At 43.7% G+C, this 24,020-nt stretch overlaps 1 protein-coding gene and 1 long non-coding RNA gene across 7 annotated transcripts in view; one reads left to right on the forward strand and one right to left on the reverse strand.

The window, feature by feature from the left end:
• The window catches only part of TRMT11 (tRNA methyltransferase 11 homolog), a 52,203-nt gene extending 35,742 nt beyond the window's left edge, over positions 1–16,461 (reverse strand). Inside the window, exons 1-7 of one of the 5 annotated variants that reach the window (XM_054024042.1) lie at positions 16,358–16,442; positions 14,206–14,315; positions 13,073–13,138; positions 7,477–7,550; positions 4,139–4,220; positions 3,952–4,044; positions 2,625–2,759 (exon numbers count right to left, since the gene is read on the reverse strand). In XM_054024042.1, the coding sequence (XP_053880017.1) occupies positions 2,625–2,759; positions 3,952–4,044; positions 4,139–4,220; positions 7,477–7,550; positions 13,073–13,138; positions 14,206–14,274 (519 nt within the window). In that variant the 5' untranslated portion in view covers positions 14,275–14,315; positions 16,358–16,442. The other 4 variants (XM_054024041.1, XM_054024040.1, XM_054024039.1 and 1 more) reach the window with 4 other exon arrangements.
• Positions 16,462–16,554: 93 nt separating this feature from the next.
• Positions 16,555–23,479, forward strand: LOC128835011 (uncharacterized). 2 transcript variants are annotated; one of them, XR_008444549.1, is made up of 4 exons: positions 16,555–16,881; positions 19,564–19,692; positions 20,937–21,047; positions 21,592–23,479. It is a non-coding gene; the product is annotated as an uncharacterized LOC128835011 (long non-coding RNA). The 2 variants fall into 2 exon arrangements; XR_008444550.1 differs by having other exon boundaries at positions 20,940–21,047.
• Positions 23,480–24,020: the final 541 nt, after the last annotated feature.

The following is a 24,020-nucleotide window of genomic DNA, read 5'->3' on the forward strand; positions in this document are numbered from 1 at the left end:
ACCTGGTCACCTTATTAGTGAGGAGGGTCAGCTGGACCCACGCCTCTGTCCCATAAGGGTATGTCTGCACTGCATCCAGGAGTGAGCCTCCCAGCCTAGGTCCGCTGACTTGTGCTGGTGGGGCTTGCGCTAGCACAATAAAAAGTAGCTTTGTTTGGAGACATTGCAGCTTGTGCTGAAGCCTGAGGAGGGCTTGAGAAGCCAAGCTCCAGCCCAACTCACAATGTCTACATGGCTAATTTTAATGCACTAGCGTGAGCACCACCAATACAAGTCTGTAGACGTAGGCTAGCAGGCTTGCTCTCCGATGCAATGCAGACATACGCTAGAGATGCAAGCCACCTGGTTACGCCCAGAAAATTCAGAATTAAAGCTAAACTTAAAAAAATTCAAATATATTAATGTATTTATGTAAATGCATGGCTACACACACAAAACACTTAAGTTCTACATTAAGGTCCTAGATACACTGGTTTTCCAGCTATGTTTATAAGCTATGTTTAAGTGCTGTTAAAAGCAAACTGTCTTCAGACCAGAACTTGTTGGGAAAAAAAATAGCAAACATTTTTAATGAGAATTTCAACCATCATATTTCTAACACATTTTGGACAGAACCAACATAGGCAGGGTCAAACCACATTAGAACACTAATCTGCCAGCATAGTTCAATCCAATACAAACTGTCTGGCCAAACCATAGTAGAATCAAAAACAGGTTTCTATGTTTAAATATTGTTAAAAAGCCAGTACAGATGGGACAACAATGACTTTAGGCCTTTCACAGTGTTGCAGCAACTCAAGGCCTTCTCTACATTAGTGACAGAGGTGGACAATACTCTTAGTAACGAAGAGCTAACCAAGTATTATTTCTGCTAGCAGCCCACGTGGTCACAATTGTCTTCTTGTAATCGGATCTTACTACTTGGTTAGGGGTCTTGTCCAGATATCAAAGTCTGTGTAAACAGGTTGGCTAGTCTTCCTTCCTTCTAGTTTTTTTTGCACTAGGACATCCAAGAGTGTCCTACCTGTGAACAGGACCTCTGGATGCTCTATCCTTGCTGAAGCAGTACAAGAGACTAGTTCAGATTTTCTCAGGATGCACTGATACAAATATAGTTAGGCAGGTAGCATGGTAGAATATGGACATGCCAATGTGACTGAACCATGGCCGTATTGTGAAAGACACTGCTGTATGAACACAAATCAATCACTTTTATTGTACATGGATCAGATGAACATGTCCCAGCCAGTTTAAAAAACATGGCAGTACTTCCTATATAGTGTAGATGGGGACAAAGTCCGGCACTTCCAATGTTCTGCTCTATGAACCTCAACTTCTGATTTACGCTGAGTCAACAACTTCTGAGGTCCCAAGTTCATAGAATCATAGGACTGGAAGGGACCTTGAGAGGTCATCTAGTCCAGTCCCTTGCACTCATGACAGAACTAAGTATTATCTTAGAGCATCCCTGATAGGTGTTTGGAGATTCTGAAGAGCAGGTTCGACAATGATGGAGATTCCACAACTTCCCTAGGCAACTTATTCCAGTGCTTAACCATCCTGACAGTTAGATAGATTTTCTAATGTCCAACCTAAACCTCCCTTGCTGCAATTTAAGACCATTGCTTCTTGCCCTATCCTCAGAGGTTAAGAAGAACACATTTTTTCCCCTCCTCCTTGTAACAACCTTTTATGTACTTGAAAACTATTAAGTCCCCTTTCAATCTTTTCTTTTCCAGACTAAACAAACCCATTTTTTCAATCTTCCCTCATAGGTCATGTTTTCTAGACCTTTAATCATTTTTGTTGCTCTTCTCTGGACTTTCTCCAATTTGTCCACATTGTTCCTCAAATGTGGCGCCCAGAACTAGACACAATACTCCAGTTGAGGCCTAATCAGCACAGAGTAGAGCAGAAGAATTACTTTCTGTGTCTTGCTTACAACACTCCTGCTAATACACCCCAGAATTATGTTTGCTACGTAGGTGTCATCCGGGGCCGCTTAGAGTCCCTAGGGCCAGGTTAGAACAGCCTCAGAGATGCCTTAATTTGGATCCAGCTGCCTATAGCTTCAGGAAGTTATTCAGAGATCCTGGAACAGCTAGAGAGTGGTGCTTCAGCCAAATACCTCCCTCCACACAACTTTACTCTGGGGGTAGCACAGGGAGGCTGTGTAGTACTATTAAGCCAGTATTGTGCCTTGCAGAGACTTGCTCCTATATTGGAGAACTCCCCAGTGGACAGGTTTACAGCTCCTCTGTGCTGGCAGAGCTGCCATAAAGGGGATGTACAGTGGCACTAAAATTCACTGGGTCTCTCATTGTCTAATCTCTTTTCACAGACACCTTAATCTTTTCATTTTTGTTTGCACTGATGAATTAACCTGCCTTTTCTTACTCACAATAAGGATTCCTAGAATTCTGCATTATCATTGCATTATACTATATATGACATAAACAACTAGTAAATTTTTAAAAAGCAGAGAATTTATCACTTATTTTTTTAAAGCCTTAAATTTACATACATTTAATTTCTAAAAAAAATAAAGTTTAAGTAATGATGCTAGAATCTAGCTTTTCTGATTATGCGAATTACTAAAACGTGATATAGTTTTTACCACTCACCCATCTACCAAAATATAAATCAAGAGGTTCTTTTGGAATGTTGTTAGGGTCCATTCCATAATCTTCCAGAATCCAGAAGATATGTTCTGGGTTTTTTAAATTCACTTTCCCTTCAAATGGCAGAAATTCCAGAGCCTGTATAAATAGCAAAAACAAATTCTAGACTTCCTGGGGAAATTTTTAAATAGCCAGGACAAGAAAAACAAAACATCTGTTAATAAGACATTAAAAGTTACCAGAAAACCGGGAAGGGGACAAGAAGATTGAGATTGCACTCTTTAGCTTCTTTCTGATGTATAAAGAAAGTCTGAATGGTTTTGGATTGAAGATAGGTCAGGAGCCACTGTGTTTATTATTACATGTGCATTGCTCACTTCTAAAAGAGATCTACTGTGAATACTAAATATGGAATTTTCAAATTAAAACTTTTTTTTCAAGTCAAGCCAAAAGGTACCTGCTCTCAGTAAGGACTATAGCTACACCAAGGTCTAGTTTAAAAATTCGGACATTTTTCATGTAGCCACTTAAAAAAATATTCTAGCCATAATGGGGGTGAGAGGAGAGGGAGAGGATTCACCCCACTCCCTTGTAAGTGAGAAACAGCTGAAGGAATTTTGCTCAAACTTCCTTACTGCAACCCAACACCACAAAAATTAGAATCAACAATAGTGAAAATTTCAGCAAGGTATATAAAATAGGTGGTTATAAAGATTGCATAAGTACAGTAGTCACTATTTCTCTAAAAGACCATGGGAATATACAAAAATGACCATTCGTTTACCAATGCTTCTTGATTAAAACACTATTCTAGTTAATGAGGAGACAGCATGGTCCAGCAGATTGGGCACAGGACCAGGAATCAGAAGACTATTTTCAGCTCTGCAGCTAACTCATTGTATCACACTGGACAAGCCACTTAAGTCAAAGTTTTCCAAACACAAATTCCTAAAGTAAAGGCACCTGAACGTGGCCAGATTTCCAGAGGTGCTGTGTCCAGAAGTCCATTGCCTAACTTTAGCCATCCAACTTTGAACATTTTGGCCTTAACACCTCTGTGCCTCAGTTTCCCCATCTGTAAAATAGGTACACTGATATTTGTTTTTCTTCATAAAAAGGTTTTGAGTGAGATCTATTAGGAAAAGTACTAACTGTGGGATCTTCAACAGATTTTGAGTTAGGTACACAGCTCCCATTCAATTTCAAACAAGATTAGGGTAACTAACTCCCTTAAACCCTTTTGAAAATCCCAACACAAGCGTAAATGTGTTAACATTGTAGTACTCGTGAATACATGAAGTTGAAAATAGATTTTAAAAAATCCACTTACATCTATCCTTTTAATTTTTTCCTCTTGTGTCAGTGTTTTGTTAAATGCATGAATATGTATTTTGTATGTTGAGTTTGACTGTAGATATGGAACCTAAAATAAAGAAAAAACATCTTTTGCTTAGTACAAATTGCAATGCTAGCCTGTGTGACTGTGAAATTAATCACCTAGATTTTTATACACATACCATCTTCTCCATCGGGTAGTTCTTCAGAGATGTGTACAGTTCCTCTGCAGATTTTCCGTGACCCCACAGTTCAAATATAGACCTGGAAATTCCATGATTATTAGATTGCTGTCAGTGAAGAAAATGATGCCTTATAAAATAAACACCATATTTCACATCGAGTCTTCTTGCTCAACACATTCAGGCACTGATTCAGGAAACGGGGTCTCGTTTTGTTAATTAGGGCCTCAGTGACGCTTTCCCTCTCTTGCATCACATGCTTGAGATGCAAATTTTAGTTCCTATGTTATGGGATCCTTAAAAAATATCCTTCATTTAACAATGTTACGATGGTAGTAATTAATGCTACCAGGCATGACTCACCTACAAAAATTCACTCACATTTAAAATGTTCAAGAAAGAGCATTCAGGCTGAAATTCTGTTCTTTACCTATTTCAAAGTGGTTAGGTATCATTATACCTGAGCATTATACTGTGCTGTAATGCCCAGGGTATAATGGGACCAGCTACCATCAGAGGTTCTGTCTCATTTTTAAGATGCTCTGTCTTATGCCATTTTGAGACAGATCATTAACACCACCAACTTTTTATGGATTTCCTTTGCTTTCTATACTGCCAGTTTTAAGGGGAAAAAATCCTCTTGGAAGCTATGAGAGTTGACACCTTACCCTAACTCAGAGGTGGGCAAACTGATGTGGCCCGCGGAACCATTCTACCCGGCCCCTGAGCTCCTGCCCCGGGGAGGCTAGCCCCCGGCCCCTCCCCTGCTGTCCCACCACTCCCACAGCCTCAGCTCACTGCACCGCCGGCAAAATGCTCTGGGCAGCGGGGCTGCAAGCTCCTGGGGTAGCGCAGCTGCAGAGCCCGGGCTGACCCGATGTTCTGTGCTGCGCGGGGCATGCTGGCTCCAGCTGGGTGGCACGGCTGTAGCGCCACCAGCCACCGGTACTCCAGGCAGCGTGGTAAGGGGACAAGGAGCGGAGGAGGGGGGTTGGATAGAGGGTAGGGGAGTTCGGGGGGTGGTCAGGGGTGTGGATGGTGGGGGCGGTCAGAGGGCAGGGAACAGGGGGGTTGAACGGGGGCGGGGGCTCTGGGGGCAGTCAGGGAGAAGGGGTGGTTGGATGGGGCAGGGGTCCTGGGGGGGGACAAGTCAGGAAGGGGGGGGTTGGATAGGGCAGTGGGGGGCAGTCAGGGGTAGGGGTTCTGGGGGCGGTCAGGGGACAGGGAGAAGAGGTGGTTGGATAGGGCAGGGGTTCTGGGGGCAGTCAGGAAGGGGGGGGGGTTGGATGGGGCAGCGGGGGAGCAGTTAGGGGTGGAGGGTCCGGGGGCGGTCAGGGGACAGACAGCGGGGGGGAGGAGGGGGGATGACGCAGGAGTCCCCGGGGGGGGGAGGGCAGTCAGGGGGCGAGAAGCAGGGGGTTCGGAGAGGGGGCAGGGGCCAGGCCACGCCTGGCTGTTTGGGGAGGCACAGCCTTCCCTAACCGCCCCTCCATACAATTTCTGAAACCTTATGTGACCCTCAGGCCAAAAAGTTTGCCCACCCCTGCCCTAATTCTTCCTTTTGAACAGTTATACACACCATAGTTTATCTTTCCTCCCATTCAAATATCCTAATCCAATGGCCTTTTCATGTCATAAAATCCCTTTTTCAGTACCAGGAACCTTAATGGTACCATATATTGCTATACGTTCTTATGATGCAGTTGCAGAACACAACATGTTAAGAACTCTTACAAAATATCTAAGGATTAGTCACTGCATATCACTTTATTTTCAAAGATCAGGGTCTAACATCTTAAGGAAATTTTTCAAAATGCTCAAAGGTTCTAGTTAGCTCAAACTGACATGCAAATGAGCTATATTTTATTAAGCAACAACAAAAGCCACTCAGAATAAGTCATTTTATTAATGTATTCAGTTCCTGAAAGTGTTATTTAAAGCTAAATTTGTAATCTGCATTTCCCCTGGAAAATAGGACATTTTTTAACAGTCTGCTATTTCTTCTCACAGCATCTGTGTTTCTATCTACTGTGAGATTTTAAATTACTCAGGGTAAGAGCTAAAGAAATGCTGACAGTATAAACTGCATTAAGTAGAACTGAATATTAATCTTTGTCATTTGATTTAATGTTAGAAGGATATTTAAAAAAAGGTGTTAGGCCCACATCTCACCTATTTATCTATCTGTTGTCAAAGACCTCATCATTCGTTTTTTTGTTGCGGGTGTTGTGGTTTTTTTTTAATAGTGCTTCCAAGTACAATACTTAATCACCTTCATTGCTAGCAACCTGGAAAACCAGCAACAACCTTATACTAAAACTAGTGTGTGGGCACAATGGTGAAAAAAATACGAGCAGCTATACCAGGTTCATTCTTTCTAAGGGATATCCTTAATTATTCTTTTGTTATTTAATATTAGAACTACATTTGTTGAAGGCACCCTTTATAAAAGATCACCACCACTTAGGTGAATTTAAAAAAACATTTTGCTGAAAACAAATCAATTTCCTTTCCCATTGTTGTCTGAAGTAGACCAGAATTTATCCCCAAATGACATACAACTATATTTTACCATATAAAGGCGCATTTGCATGAGCACACTCATGGCCCAGCATAGATGAAACTGAATACATGACGCAATCGACAGTCAAAAAGACATACGGCTTTCTTTTCAGCCCCCAGACTACTGAGTCTGGTCTGCAAAGTGCCATATAATGGACACAGCCTTCTGCAGTTTGAAAAGCATATAGGGCCGTATTCTCCAAAACAAGCCAAAACAAGGAGACCTCATCTTAAGGGAGAATAGTACTAGCTCCCTGGAACACTTCCCCCACCCCTAGGACCTGCTGGAAGGCTCTCTGCTGCAGCTCCACAGGCTGAGGACTCAGCATTCAGGAGTGGAAGAGTGAAGCCAGGAAGCAGCTACTCTATACCCCTTCTTTTTTTAAAGTCAGTGTTTAACTCTTATCTATCACTTACAACTGATGTAAAAATAAAAATATACCCAAACGGATTAAAAATCTCTCTCCCCTTTCTCCTTCAAAAAAGTCACTAACTTAACATGGCACAAGGTGTCCAAACAAATTTGTCACAAGGTTGTCAATGTGAAGAAATAAGTATTGTACTCTGCAATGAAGAACACAAGATAAGACTGCTAAAGAGACTTGAAACTAAAGAATAAAGACTGATTCTTTTCAATCAGTCATATTTCATTTCAACAATGTGTACACATTTTCAAAGTTTCAACCTTGAAATTAAAAATAAAGATTCTATGTAAAAATATATGCCACAAAATAGCTGAACATGTTGCCCAGATGTACATAATTTGTAACTCTTACTTTGCACATACTGTCCTTTTCATTAGTCCTCTTGCCATCTCTTCTGAAGGAATATTGAGAATCCAAAATGGAGACTGAAATAAAAAGACAGTAAGAGAAATCCGAGTGCTAAGAAGAGGATATCACAATATATAACTTAGAGAATTTTTTCACTTGACCAGAGCTCGGAGAGCCTTAAGATTACCTATATAAAATTACAATACGCAATCAAAGGTACAAGAACACCTTTTTTCTGGTTCTGATGTTAACTGCTGTATAAATATGAGGAGGTAATACTCAGTTTGAGGTCAAACAAGAGTAGCTGGAATGCACGCACACACGACAGAGCATATGTAGACAGTGCAAAATAGTAGATTGTCCACTTGTTTATTCATCCGTCCTCAAAGAATCCAGTAGAAGCATAACCTGATAGTTGTATTTACATTTAGTTATCCTTGTTTTGTTTTGAGTAACTGCTAAGACTAAAATTTAATACCTTCACTTTTCTAGACACTCACACATTAGATTCAGAGAAAAAAAACCCCAAAACCAATCAGGACTCCAGCTACTGAAATTCTAGCAATTCTCATCGCTCAACTGCTTTAGAAAGAAGCAACAGACTTCCAGTAGATGGCACTATTTCTTTTAAGATTATAGTCAGTAGCACGTATGGCAACTACCCTTCAACAGTTCTATCTTGAGATGTCACATGAAGGGTAGAAAGCAGACATTATAGCAGGGGTGGGCAAACTATGGGCCGCGGGCCGAATCCAGCCCGCTAGCCGTTTTAATCCAGCTCTCAAGCTCCTGCTGGGGAGCAGGGTCTGGAGCTTGCTCCGCTCCAGCCGGCAAGCAGGGTTGGGGGCTGCTCCACACAGCTCCCAGAAGTAGCGGCATGGCCCTCCTCCAGCTCCTATGTGTAGGGGCAGCCAGGGGACTGTGCTCTGCATGCTGCCCCCACAGCTCCCATTAGCTGAGAACCACAGCCAATGGGATCTGCAGGGGCGGTGCCTGCAGACAGGGCAGCATGCAGAGCCACCTGGCCACGCTGTCACATAGGAGTCAGAGAAGGGACATGCCGCTGTTTCCGGGAGCCGCTCGAGGTAAGCACCACCCAGAGCCTGAACCCCTGAGCCTCTCCATATGCCCCAACCCCCTGCCCCAGCACTGATCCCCCTCCCGCCCTCCAAACTCCACAATCCCAGCCCAGAGCACCCTCCTGCACCCTAAACCCCTCATCCTCAGCCCCCGCCCCCACCCCCATCTGGAGCCTTCAACCCCCAAACACACCCCACTCCCCCGCCCCAGCTCAGAGCGCCCTCCTGAACTCCTCATTTCTGGCTCTACCCTGGAGCCCGCATACCCACCAAAGCCCTCACTCCCTCCTGCACCCCAACCCCAATTTTGTGAGCATTTATGGCCCGCCATACAATTTCTATTCCCCAAGATGCTGGCAGAACAGGCACCAACTCATGCCAAGGCCCAAGACCTCACTGAATACTGACATATGTACAGCTGGAATCCAGTTTGGCTTATCAATGGGTTAGCATAGTTAAAATCGATATTAGTGTTACAATACTTGTAGGATGTTGCATGTATTAATCCTACTTATAATATATGTATCCCATGGTATAAAGTTATATTGAGACTTTGCATTGTAAACCTCTGTAATTGTGTAACTCGCCAAACAGGGGGAAAAAGCATTAAATTAAAGTGCTTGCACTGCACACAAGGTGGCCCACTAAAGGCAAATGAGGTATTGTGTAACAAAGGACAGAGACCTTGTTGATTGCATTCCTCACTCCCTCCAGGAAGGGGAGGCCTGTGCATGAACTCATCCCATCTTCAGCTTGGATTCTGGGGTGAACGGGGATAAAAATCCCTGACAAGGAGAAACTAGGTTTCTTTATGCTGTCTGGACTCTGAGGGGTCAAAGATTCCTAAACATAAGCAAGAGATCCCCGTGCTGCTTGGCACGGGTCAGCCGTAAAGGACACAGAGCGGCTTATTATAGAAGCTTATATTACAGTCTTGGACTTAAAAAGCTCTCTCATTTGTGTGTGTATATTTCCTGTTTTAACCTTGTAAATAACTCATTTTTTCATAAATTAATAAATCTTTAAAAAAAGATCAGGAGTACTTGTGGCACCTTAGAGACTAACAACTTTATTAGAGCATAAGCTTTCGTGGGCTACAGCCCATTTCTTCGGATGCATATAGAAAATGTTATGGCATACTGTGGGGCCATGCAGGTACCCATAGCAGTGCCGCTGACTTGAAGGTATATATTGTCCCCAAATGTGAAATAGTTGTGGGTGAGGACAAAGTATGCCAACATTTTTATGGCTGACTTAGAACAACGCTTCCTTAGCTCTTGTCCCCTAACGCCCCTACTCTACTTGCGCTACATTGATGACATCTTCATCATCTGGACCCATGGAAAAGAAGCCCTTGAGGAATTCCACCATGATTTCAATAATTTCCATTACACCATCAACCTCAGCCTAGATCAATCCACACAAGTGGTCCATTTCCTGGACATTACTGTGCTAATAAGCGATGGTCACATAAATACCATCCTATACCGGAAACCTACTGACCGCTACACTTACCTACATGCCTCCAGCTTCCATCCAGGACACACCACACGATCCATTGTCTACAGCCAAGCTCTAAGATATAACCGCATTTGCTCCAATCCCTCAGACAGAGACAAGCACCTACAAGATCTCTATCAAGCATTCTTAAAACTACAATACCCACCCGCTGAAGTGAAAAAACAGATTGACAGAGCCAGACGAGTACCCAGAAGTCACCTCCTACAAGACAGGCCCAACAAAGAAAATAACAGAACACCACTAGCTGTCACCTTCAGCCCCCAACTAAAACCTCTCCAGCGCATCATCAAAGATCTACAACCGATCCTGAAAGATGATCTCTCACACTCACAGAACTTGGGAGACAGACCTGTCCTCGCTTACAGACAACCCCCCAACCTAAAGCAAATACTCACCAGCAACCACACATCACTGAACAAAAACACTGACCCAGGAACCTATCCTTGTAACAAAGCCCGATGCCAACTCTGTCCACATATCTATTCAAGTGACATCATCATAGGGCCTAATCACATCAGCCATACCATCAGGGGCTCGTTCACCTGCACATCTACCAATGTGATATGTGCCAGTAATGCCCCTCTGCCATGTACATTGGCCAAACTGGACAGTCTCTATGCAAAAGAATTAATGGACACAAATCTGACATCAGGAATCATAATACTCAAAAACCAGTGGGAGAACACTTTAACCTGTCTGGTCATTCAATAGCAGACCTGCAGGTGGCTATCTTACAACAGAAAAACTTCAAAAACAGACTCCAACGAGAGACTGCTGAGCTGGAATTGATATGCAAACTAGATACAATCAAATTAGGACTGAATAAGGACTGGGAATGACTGAGCCATTACAAACATTGAATCTATCTCCCCTTGTAAGTATTGTCACACTTCTTATCAAACTGTCTGTACTGGGCTATCTTGATTATCCCTTCAAAAGTTTTTTTTCCTCTTACTTAATTGGCCTCTCAGAGTTGGTAAGACAACTCCCACCTGTTCATGCTCTCTGTATGTGTGTATATATATCTCCTCAATATATGTTCCACTCTATATGCATCCGAAGAAGTGGGCTGTAGCCCACAAAAGCTTATGCTCTAATAAATTTGTTAGCCTCTAAGGTGCCACAAGTACTCATGTTCTTTTTGTGGATACAGACTAATACAGCTGCTACTCTGAAATCTAATAAATCTTTACTTAGTTTATCACAGGATTGGCTACAGGTGTAGTCTTTGGTTTGAGATTTAGTACAATTGACCTGGGGCAAGTAACTGGTCCTTTGGGACTTCAAATAACCTGAATATTATTGTTATTTTTGGTGTAAAGTGACCATCTATCACAGGGTGGGCAAACTTTTTGGCCTGGGGGCCACATCTGGGTATGGAAATTGTATGGCAGGCCATGAATGCTCAGGAAATTGGGGGTTGGGGTGTGGTAGGGGGTGAGGGCTCCGGTTGGGGATGCAGGCTCTGGGATGGGGATGGGGCCAAGGGGTTTGGGAGGGGGTCAGGGCTGGGGCAGGGGTTTGGGGCACGGGAGCGGATCAGGAGTGCAGGCTCTGGGCGACACTTACCTCAAGCAGCTCCCAGAAGCAGCGGCATGTCCCCCCCTCCAGCTCCTACGCGGAAACACGGCCAGGCAGCTGTGCGCTGCCCCGTCCACAGGTGCCGCCCCTGCAGCTCCCATTGGCCGCTGTTCCCAGCCAATGGGAGCTGCCGGGGCGGCATTTAGGGTGGGGGCAGCCTGCAGAGCCCCCTGGCTGCCCCTATGCGTAGGAGCCAGAGGGGGGACATGCCACTGCTTCCAGGAGCCGCGCGGAGCAGGGCAATCCCCCAACCCTGCTCCCCGGCTGGAGCACCGGAGCGGGGCGAGCACCGGATCCCACTCCCTGCCGGAAGCTCAAGGGCCAAATTAAAATGTCTGGAGGGCCAGATGCAGCCCCCAGGCCACCCCTGATCTATCACATAGTCCAACTTGCCTGGGTGACAAGATAGACTGGAATGCCCAAGGGCACTGTCTGTGACTCCATCGTAAGACTGTTACAGTGCTTTAGGAGTTTATGTTTATTACTGGGTTGGTGAAATCTAATTACAGAATTTACAACCAGCTTAGGGTTTCTGCCCTTTTTTGAAAGTCTGTCCTGAGGTTGGCACTCATGGTCGTGAATCACTTCAGACTGTGACACCCCCCATTTCCCTCTCCCCCCCCCCCCCCCATTAAGGTCTCCTATTATCCCACCCATTCAATTTGTGTGAATCTCCATACCCCCATGGTAGGGGCGCCGTGTAACCCATTCTCAATATGAGGTTCCCCCAATCTCCATCACTTGGGGATTCTGTGTGCCCCCCCCCCCCATAGCTCCTCCCCTTATTCCTGGGTCTCCCATTCTCCTCTTCCCTGCCAGGGGCTCTGTGTGCCCCCTACTCCTCCTATAGCAGGGTCTCCCATTCTTCCCCCCATACCATTATTTGTCTGTGAGATAAGTCATTCAGGGTGTCAGCATTTAAAACTCTCTTGGGAGGATGAGTAGGAGTACTGTTATGCTGGACAGTGTTGATGGTTGCCATCAACCAGTTGTTTGAGCTACAGACAATTGCAGAATGCTTGAAGCTGTGACTGTGATAAATATAGCAGCAGCACCACATGCCCTCCATTTCCCCCCCCTTTTGGTCTTCCAGTTCTCCCCAAAATCAATAGGGTTCTGACAGCAGATGTTTAGAGTGTTCCCTAAAATTTTGGTATTGACTGGATACGGATTTCAAAAGTTTTTGCATTACATGCATACAAACACACACAGAAATGCCATAAAATTGAATGCAAGGCTGCCACAAACTCCACCAATGACAGTTTTTGGAAAATGCTCTCTTCTCCCAAGCATCTTTGAAATTTGATCAACTACTCAGAATGAATAAAGATAATGCAAAGAAAACACATAAGTCAAGTCAATCTATTGCAAGTAGCCAATATATATATTTCCAAGTAAAACATTTGGACTCAACTTACATTTATACAAATTTCTTGTTGACTGCTGAATTGTCCACCACAAAGTGAGAGCAAGGACTTTATCTCCTACAATGAAAACATTATAGGACAAAAAATGTTTAGAAAACAGAAGTATTGTTCCCATACCATAATTTCACATACTAAATCTACAATAACTTTATACTAGAAAGAAAATTTCAAAGAGACTTCAACAACAATGTTATGATAGTTCTTATGTCCAATATCAATTCATAGGAGAGCCAACTATTAAAAATCTTAGGAAAGGAGAAAAATCTGACATTGTGGTAGCGAATGACTACTTAAATTTTACTTAAATATTCCACTTGGAAAATGAACTTTTTTTTTTTTTTTACTACAGCCTAAAAGTACCCTCTGATAGCAGTAATCCATTGACTAGTTATCCAATGCACAATGGGATTAGGTCAAAAATTAGCCTAATCATTTTATCAAGCTCCAGTGTGCTTCATTTTTATACTTACTGCTCTCTGAAATTGCTAATATTTAACACAGTTGTACACTCACTATAACTATAATTGAATTCTGGGTAATGGGTCTAGTCATAGAAAGATTCAAGTGTATTATTAGCGAGGCAAGTCCCTCTTGAGGAAAACAATGGTAGAAGTCCATTCTTTCTGCTTCCTTCTCTGCTTACAGAGATCTTGATAACTTGCTCTGTTGGATGCATTTTCCATAGTAACTGAAGTTAGACTGTAAACTGAAGCAGGACGATTATGAATCCCATAGCAACCTTTAAATACTAAGGAACAAGAGAATAATGAACTAGAATAGGCTTTCAATCTCTAATGTCTCTGTTTCTCAAGATACTTCTCTTGGAGATCTATCCATATCAATAAATATCCTGAAAGGATGAACTTCCCATTCATTTTCTAACAGATGACTACCTATACCCTCACAAAATTATCCTTATAAATACATATGCCTACATTTTATTATGGACTGAGAATTACATAGGATGGAAGACAAAAGGAAGAAATCATTCAGTATTCCCAAAAATCACCGGATAATGCTAGTTATCCACTGTTTTAGTAAGACTGCTATTATGACCATTTTCCCTTTCTATTTTCTATAGAAATTAAGAGGATGCTAGAGTTTTCCAAAAGCGAATTACTCACCAGCTTGGACAAGGTGAATAAAATGCCATTAGGTGTTTCATTATGATCATAGTAGTCATGGGACCACATAGGTACATGAGTAGATATTACATATAGGTTGGTGACGTTTCCTGACAATGTTAAAAAGGAGAGTTTATAATTACAGTAAAATCTTTGTTATCCGGCATGTTGGGGGAATAGAGGATGCTGATAAGTCAAAAATTCCGGTTAACTAAGAGAGAAGGAGTTTGGGCGTGGGAGGGGTGTGGGGCAGAGATCTGGGGTGAGGGACGGGTTTTGGGGTGCCAGATCTGGGCGGTGCTCACCTCGGGTGACTCCCCGCAAGCAGCAACATATCCCTGCTGCTCCTAGGTAGAGGCACGGCCAGCAGCTCTGTGCGCTGTCTCTGCCCACAGGCGGAGCCAGCGATCAGGGTGGGGTGGGGGCAGTGCATGGAGTCTCTGTGGCCGTTCATCCACCTAGGAGCAGCAGGGACATGTCGCCACTTGCAGTGAGCTGCCCGAGGTGAGCACCGCCCAGATCTGGCACCCCAAAACCCCTCCCATGCCCCAAACCCCTGCCCTGAGCCCCCTCCTACACCCAAAGTCCCTCCCAGAGCCCACACCCCGCAACCCCTCCCAAAATGCCAGTTTCTAGAGCTTTCCGGCTGGTAAAGTGCCAGATAACACAGCTTTTACTGTATTTGTTTCCAATAGCGCCCACAGTGTGCTAGCTGCTTTCCAAACATAATTCCAAACTTCAAAGTGGCCTTAATCATCTCTGAAAATCCTACCTGGTACAGAAGTTTGAAGAGAAGACAAGACACTCTGTCCCCTGAAACAGCCACTGAAGATATATTCAGTAGAGCTAAAAAATACACTCATGTATATTTTTTGCTCCTCGCTCTTTTTATATGTATCTATGGGTGCGTATCTATGGATAAAAGACCTGTGGCATGGCCACAACTGGCCTGGGTCAGCTAACTTGGGCTTGTGGGACTAGAAATCACGCTGTAGATGTCCACACTCGGGCTGGAGCCCAAGCTCTGGGACCCTCCAGCCCAAGCCCAAATTTCTACACAATGCTTTTTCAGCCCCGGAATCTGAGCCCCACCATCCTGAGTCATCTGACCCAGGCCAGCAACAGATTTTTTATTCCTGTGTAGATACACCCTATGAGACAGTTGGGTTTGCTTTGTTTTTGTTGCTTTACCTACTTTTAGTGTGCCTAAAATTTGACTATATAAACCTCATCCCTTTCCCTGTCAATAACACCATCACTAACACCACCAATGTACAAATAAAATAGCATCTTTTTACAGAAGCTGTTTCTTACGATCTATAGGTACTACTAACTGCTACAAATAGCACATTTCTACATGTAGCAATTTCACAAGAAACTCTGCAGGCCTTCTATGCCTGAAAGAAGCTACTAGATAACTAAAACCCACCAATCAAACACCTGCTAAAACTATTCAGCAGGATAATTCAATCCAATTTACTAGATTTACTCAGCTTTTGCAACCAGTTATGCCTCTGGGGACAAGACATCAACAGAAATGGTACATTTGTAATTCTGTAAAGACTCCATGTTTGCTAGAACATAAGAATGGTCATACTGGATCAGACCAATGGTCCATCTAGCCCAATATCCATCCCTGTCGGCCTGTCCCAGCATCTGGCAGTCAGAGACTTAGGACACTTAGAGCATGGGGTGGTTGTGTTCCTAATCATCTTGACTAATAGCCATTGCTGGACCTATCCTCTCCCTGTTGCTGGGTTCACGTTTAATGACTGCAGGGCAGAGCTGGGACGACTCCCTCCGCTAACCCACATACAGAAAAGACAAGCAAGCTTGTCGGGCCATCTCCGCCAATGGGGCACACACAAGCCAGCTCGATGCCAGGCTAGTAGGGACGGCACAGTCCCCAAAAAGGGTCACAGCAACCCTCCCTCCCGCGATAGGGGTGAAAGCGAGAGAGGAGCCTGCCCCACGAGCGGGGCAGGGGCCGCTGGCAAGGGAGGGAGCGGGCCTGGGGGGCTGAGGTTTGCACGCCCCGCCTCCGCTCGCACACAGCGATGGTGCTGCAGGGACGAGGTACCCCCCGGCTCCTGCCCCGCAGGAGGCACGTACCCAGCAGGGGCTGCCCCGCCCCCTGCGCCCCGGCTCTCACCGGCAGCCGGAACTCCAGGTTCTCCTGCGCCAGCAGCAGCAGGTAGCACGGCAGCGGCCCGCGCGCCATAGCCCCGCCAGAACCCAGGGAGTGCTCCGCCCCACCCCGCATGCGCCGCCGGGGGGGGGGCGGAGCCACGGGTGCTGGGGAGGGCGGGGGCTCGTGCAGGCTGAAGCGCCGCGGGGCGGGGCCTTGGGGCGAGTGTGGCCCCTCGCTTTGGCCCCTTACGGGCTCACGTGTGCGGCCGCGGTAACAGCGGCCAGACTCGGGGGGAAGGGCCGGCCGCGCCACCACGGAAATCTGACGGGAGCTGGGGGAGCCCGAGCCCTCCCCCATTGCAAGGGGCCACCCCCCCGGGGCGCGACGCGACTCCTTTGACCCAACAGGGTGCTCAGGGAGCCGCTGGGGCGGGGGCAGGTGTTAACCCGGAGCGGCCCCCTGCGAGGCTAAAGCCACCCCCAGCTGAGGCTGCGGGGCAGAGGGGAGGCGCCGTGCAGCGGGTCTGTGACGGGGGCTGTTTGAACGTGAGCGCAGCCCCATTGGGGGATCCCTTATCTGGGGAGGGGACGGAGCAGAGCCCGGGGGACGGGGAGCTCCGAGGGGTGGGGTTGTGTGAGTCCAGGGCCCAGGGCAGCAGGAGGCCTGTGGAAAAGACTCTCCAGAGAGGCCAGGGGCTGATGTGGGGTCTGACAGAGCTCGCTGGCTGGCTCGGGTGAAATTGGGAACCTCAGGAAGGAAGGGTTTAGGCCTGAAAGGCCAAACGAGGTGGTATTTCAGTTGAACCCCAGGAAGAGGAGTGTTACTTTAAGTACTCTTGCCTGCAAGTATGTCATTGCGGGTAGGATGCGTGTAGGGCCACGCTGTGCCATGCCCTGGGATGGGACCCTGCCACACTGATGCTGCAGGGCAGCATTGGGAATGGGAGCATCAGAAAGCGATTGTTATTGTATTGTGGTAGAGTCTAGGAGCCCTAGTCATAGACCAGAAGCCCAGTGTGCTAGGCACTGGACAAACAGAACAAAAAGATGGGCCACGTCCTAGGGAGCCTACACTCTAAGTATAAGACAAATTATGTAGCTAAGACGCCTCTTTTTATTCCTGGTTGGATGCCCAAGTAGACCCTAAAGATCCAATTGCAATTTTCAAAAAGATATGGGTTATGCCTAGTGCCCTGGCCAACAGCCTTCTCTCCCCATCTCAGGGAAGCAGGTCGTAATGTCCAAAATTATGTTTGAGCCTCTGCTGTTAAGCTTGCCTATGTAGTTGTTTCACTACCACTATATATTGTTTTGTAAAATACTCTGTAATATATTGAATATGGAAGATGCTTTATACATATACACTGTTCTCCACTCCAGTACTGACCTACCAAGAAAAACAAAAAAAAAACCTGGGAATCAGTTAGAAGCAAGATGGTTTTGGCAGCATCTGTGGTCTATAGGTGCAGGAGACCTGACTTCCATATCTGGTCCCAATTTCACATCCTATCTCTCTTAAGTCCTATGTACTCTAGGGAATTGTTTCAAAAACTTCCCACCCATTTACCTAGCTTTCTGATTCTGGCAGCTGTTTTGAGCACTAGGTGGAAGGGACTGTCTTTAAATGCTTTGAGCAGCACTACCAACTTTAATGGTGTGACTTACAAATGTTACAAAATAATACTACCTTAGAGGTTGGAAATGGTCTTGAGGGCAAGAGGCTTTCCCCTCTGGAGGGCAGGAGTACTCATGTTGCTCACCATTGACCCCTCCAGCTGATTAAGGAGTGGCTCTATCTAAAAGATGGACTAGAAAGTATCAACAGTTTCTGAAGGGAGTTGCATCCATTTTTTCACACCAAAGGGGACAGTAGCCATTGCATAGAGTTGTGAGGATGGGAAGTGAATGGAGATGGAAAAAATAGAGAGATACTCAGGATTGTGACAGACATGAGGACCCAGTGGACAAAAAAGGCAAACTTTCTTTCTGTATTTTTCTTGAAGATTTGTTCTCCTTTGTTTTGGGTTCCCCCCTCCAACATCTAGGTGTGATTACTGTAATTCCCTGCTGGCTGGTGTCTCTATTTTGCTGACTGAAAGGTTTAGCTTATCCAGATTTCACTAAGCCCTTTATTAGCACCAGACCAACTCAACACTTAACTTGTGTTTTCCAGCTTTTTTTTGTTGTTGTTGTCATATGATCGCTTTCCTTGTAGATTTTAAGATCTTGCTCATGACTTATAAGCACTCCATGGACTGCATTCTTTATATATTTGTGTTCAGAGGTTGGAAAGAGCTGCTGTTGGCTGATGCATTACACTAGAACTTCTGTGGTTACCTCTTCGTTTTGCAGAATTTAAACTTTCACTTTAAAAATGTCTAGCCCTTATAATCTCAAAGAAAATATTCCAAATTTGAACTGAGGCAGTACTGTCTGTCTGAGTCTACAGACAGAACAGCTTTGAGAGATGTCAGCTAACCCCCTTTGTTTCAATATCTTAATGCTGAAACCTAATTTTGACACATTTTTTATCAACATTGTTAACAGTTTCACTGCTAATGATTTCAGCAGAAACATCCAGCTAGTCTGGGGTTGTTGACAAAAGTTTGGGATTGCAGGAAGAGATTAGCAGAAGGTCACCACTTTTATTTTTCCAATCTGACCCACTTGAGCTTTTTTAGCCATTTAGTCTCTGTCTTGGCATCTTGTAAGTAGGAGTTATCTGTTCCATTGTTTAAAATTAAGCTCTTTGAAGAGATGATTTTCTCTTCACATGCATCTCATCTATGGAGTGTGTTACTTTCTGTTGTCAGGAACTCTGAATACTTCACTGTATTCCAATTATACTGTTTTCTAAACAGGGGTTAAGAAGGTAAACAAATAATCTTGTTTCGGGGGGGAGATTTAAAATTTTAAACACCTCATGCAAATAGCACAAGATAGGCTTTTATATTTCTATTGTATTTTAAATATGAACCAACTGCATGCACATGTGAACACAGATACACATCATGTTAGTATTATCTCATAAAATTTTGTTTTCACATTTTCACTGTAGATGCCAAACAAAAGCACAAGCTGAGTCTCTGTAATGAATGTGCTGCTCAATTCTGCTTGTGACTGCACATCTAATAGCTATGATTTATACAGAATGTTTGATCTTGAAAGAATCCAAACAATTTTACAGATTCTATATTATATTTTAATATATAAACCATTTCTCTACAGTACTATTGAAAAGTAGCTGTTTTGAGGATGGAATATGACAGCCATATTAAACCAACAACATTGCATAATTGATTTTAGGAGGGGAAATGAAGAACAATCCCTCTTTTCAGCTTACGGGGCAAATTTTAGGTAAGCAGTATGTAATTATCCAAACTGGAATTTGACCAGTACACTGGAGTTAACACCCCCTTTTCCTGTAGCAAGTATCATGGGATCTTATAATGATCACGAGTTTGAATGGGCGTAGGAGAAATCCCCAAAACACTTCTGATGAACAATGATTTAACTCATGCTGTTGTTTTTCTAAATTATATTTCACAACCATTGTGTTATTTAAAAAAAAAATCCCCCATGCATAATTCCAAAACCATTTATAGTAAAAATGTTTTAGTGAAGTCATTCTTTTTCCACCCAGAAATACTTCATTGTAAATTCATAAATTCATTATAATTGGTATTGAAGTTTACACATTACAATGCACTGGAGCAATTTGGGAATGCCATTCTTATTTATTATTAATGGAGTATTTCTATATCCGAGTTAACTAGAAGCAGCACTGCAGTCTGCTCATAGACAAATTGCCATGAAATTTTAACTTTTAAGTTATAGGAGAACATACAAAACATCTTCCCATGCATTGTTATCAAACTGATCAAGTTTGTGTTACTGTAAATTAAAACAGTAATTAACCCATCCACCCCAATCCCGTCAGGGGGAAAACACCTACAGCTTTTCTCTTCTAGGATGGACCTAGCATGTTAATTTTAACAGCCAAAGTATAAGGCTGGTATAAAGAAAAGACTAATACAAACGGATCCATCTCTATAAGTGGGACAACTACACATGATCTTTCTGTATCGCAAATAATTATAGCTGCACATGAGCTGGTTCCATGTATCTTATCCTTTTCTTTTCTTTTAAATGAAATCTAGGACAGCCCATGTATATCATTTCCCACATGCAAAACTTCTTTTGACTGCAGTGCTGCAATGCACATTTTCCTTAGCAGGCATCCGTGACTTTGCTGTAGAGCACAAGCATATTAAGGGAGTACCATCTACTCTAGTCTTACACACTTCAGGGTTATTTGGAGTGCATACTTGTAAATATTAACATTTGTTGGGATTCCATTTCCTTTTCAGCCTGTGTGACCACTGAAATCCTTCTTAATACACTGTGCATCAGTGTATGGCATGTCACAAATGAGGGGATAATGTTTTCTGTAAAGAGTAACTAACATCAACTTTGGGAATCTTCAGAGCATGGTTCATGTGTCCACCTTAAGTGTATAAGTAGAAGAGAGAAAATCCCCACCCCTTAGCACTTATTGGTGGGCTGTTGCTTGATGACTGGTTTGTTTTGTTGTCTGTCAGCAGGCAGCTGCATTGAACAGGTCAACAAATACAGTAGCAGAACAGATTCTTTGGGTATGGTCTGTGCTACAGAGGGTGAAAGCTTTATAAAAGATGCAAGTGCATGAAAAAGTAAGTAAATATTATAATGCATTTTTATTTCACAAAGGCTATACTGTATTGATCCCAAGCCTGCTGGGCTATATGGTATATCTGTCTGGAAACTGAAGGAAATGTGTGTCCTGTAACAGACTCAAAGTTAAATTTGTTTAATTTATGGACCTACATTATTTCAGTGACTTCAATTATTTAATTAGGGTTCTTTTATGTTCTTGATTGTTGTGGAGTTAGGAGCAGAAATAATGACATGTTCAGATTTTTACTGTATTCTTTGGCCTAAGCCTCCAGCCCTAACTCAGGCAAAACTCCCATAGAAATCACCAGGACTTTTGCCTGAGTAAGGACCGTTATTTTCAGTTCATGCAGTTGTACAATTGAAAGAAGTGGAGGTAGGGGGCCTTTGGGTGCTATATCTGCTACAAGAGGTGAATGGGTTTGTAAGAAGATGAAAAGACCCAGAAACTATTTCATTTTTTTTATTACAATATTTTATATAAGCACTTAAGGATCTTTAGATAAGAGCGATATGAATGTAAAGTGTTGCTTTCCTCCACAGCTGTGAGTGCATACAGGAAGCTGCTGTGCCAGCAGTGCATTGCTTTGACTCCTGCTTGGATGCCACAAAACATTCTTGAGAGATGGAGGAAAACAAAGGGCAGAGTGCTGGAGCCACCAGAACCCAATTCACTGCTGTAGGTGACCTGAGGAGAAGCTGGCAGAGCTGGGCAGAAGATCACATTGATTATCAGAGACAGAATCCATTCAGCAATGATAGCAAGCCTGTGATTAAATCTGTGCATCCCCAGAGAGGAGATCCCATATATGGGAGGCCACCTGAAGGGTCTAAAACAGAGCAAAGAGGGAAAGATGCCCACACACATGTGGGAAAGGAAGTGGAAGAGCTATGCTTGATCATGAGAAATATTGGGGAGAAAGGAGAAGATGGAAATATAAGAGTGACATTCGGACAGTTGTTTGAAACATATGTGACTATTTCTAATAAAGTAGTGGGAATCCTGCTGAGAGCAAGAAAATATGGGCTGGTTCAGTTTGAAGGTGAAATGCTTTGGCAAGGCAAAGATGACAATGTCATCATCACCTTACTTGAAGAATACTGATGAATGTTTCCATTTAGGAAAATAAACCATGTAAATGTCAGCTTGATAAAGGTTTATACAGCACAGGGGTGGAATGGAAAACCAATGAAGAGGATGAAAAATATTTTTATAGAATCCTAGAAGTTAGAGATAGAAATGATGTAATGGGTTAACTAACTCATCCCTGTGCCCTTTTCCTTCACAGCTTTGTCTTGTCTACTTCTAAATGTCTCAAGTGATGGGGCTTCTCTTACGGTTCTCCATAATTGAAGTTAAAATTCTTTACTAACTTACTACCAATCTGCACTGGGTCTTGATCATAGCTCTGAGTTCACTAGCCTGCAGGGGTGTGTGCAATTGTGGGAGGAGGGGGGCAAGCCCCTCCCCGCCAATCAACTAGGGCACAGAACTCAGAGGCCAGGGCAGGGAGAGTGAGCTCCTGGGCCGGAGATGACAACTCTTCCGGCCCTGGGGCCACAGCAGGAAAGGCAGCTCCTCCAGCCTGGAGGGTGGAAGAGCGCCAGCTCCTCTGGCCCTGGGGGCACAGAGAGTGCCCTGCCAGAAGTGGACAAATTTTTATTCCCATACATGCCCCTGCTAGCTTGCTTTCAGCAATGACTAATACCTTAAAAGAAGTTTGAAGGAATGGGGTTGTCCAATTTGTTCTCTAATACAGAGGGGGTGAAAAATAAAATCCTGAGCTTGTCTAGGTTGTCAGGAAACCATTAAATAGAGGGGGTAGAGCATGAGACTAGTATGCAGACTTAGCTTCTAATCCCAGATCTGATATTCACTAGCTGTATGTATGATGCAGATCAAATACTTAATCTTTCTTGCCTTAGGTACCACAGTGTCACATGGGGTAACTCACCTTTGAAAAGCACTTTGAGATCTACAGCTGAAAAAGCACTACATAACTCATTACGATCAGCTAAATTGATTACACCACCACTGCCACTCATAAGAGAGCATGTAGAATACATTAGTTTACCAGGAAAATGTTTACCATTTATTTTTAGTGGGTTGGGTTCTGTTTTTTGATATTTTAAATTGCCACACATTCAGTAGCAAATGTTTTTGATACTAAAATTTGTACTTTTGCTCTGCCAACTCACTTTCTTTTCTTCCTTCAAATCCTTCCTAAAAGATTAACTTTTTCTGGTTTCTCCACAAGTAATGAATAACTTAACATAAGCTACCAAAAGGAAAAAAAAACTTCATCTTCCAGTTGTGACCTGTCCACTCTGTGTCTATTCAGCTGAGAGTGTACGTTCTTTGGGACAGGCTTTATCTTGTGAAGCATTGAGCACAGTGCCAGCAGTTTAATAAATTTCATCATGCAACAATTGAACATGTGAGATGTTTTTCTTATGCAGCACCTTTTGTTAACACCAGTTTAAAGTAAGGCGGGCAAACAAAGTGTTGATCTATAAATAGCATGCTAGGAATACATCCCAAAATAACTTGAAGGATCATTGTCAACTTAAATTACAGTAGTGGAACTTTTTGTATTTATAAGCTAAACAGCCCTGTCACTAAAGCTGTGTAAGAAAATATTTCCTTTTTACTTGGTGCTATCAAATGCACAGTATTTTAACCATATTACCGTTTAGTTGCTGGTACTTACTTTAGCATTAATCTCAAGCTCTGTTCTCAGTGTGGGAAAAGGAAAATTTACATTGCAGCTTAAGGGTATGCCTAGACTGGAACTGGAACCTGTAAATTTAAGCTTGAGAACACAGCCATTCTAGCTATGATCAAGTTAACAGGCTAAAGCATATAGCCACAGTGGGATGAGGGGCTACTCCCCGAACTATGATCCCAAGAGACCTTAAATGGGTACTCAGGCACCTATCCCACCCCCCTCCCATTACACCTCCACCCTTTT

This window comes from Malaclemys terrapin, chromosome 3, assembly GCF_027887155.1.
Source record: "Malaclemys terrapin pileata isolate rMalTer1 chromosome 3, rMalTer1.hap1, whole genome shotgun sequence".
Classification (NCBI taxonomy): domain Eukaryota; kingdom Metazoa; phylum Chordata; order Testudines; family Emydidae; genus Malaclemys; species Malaclemys terrapin.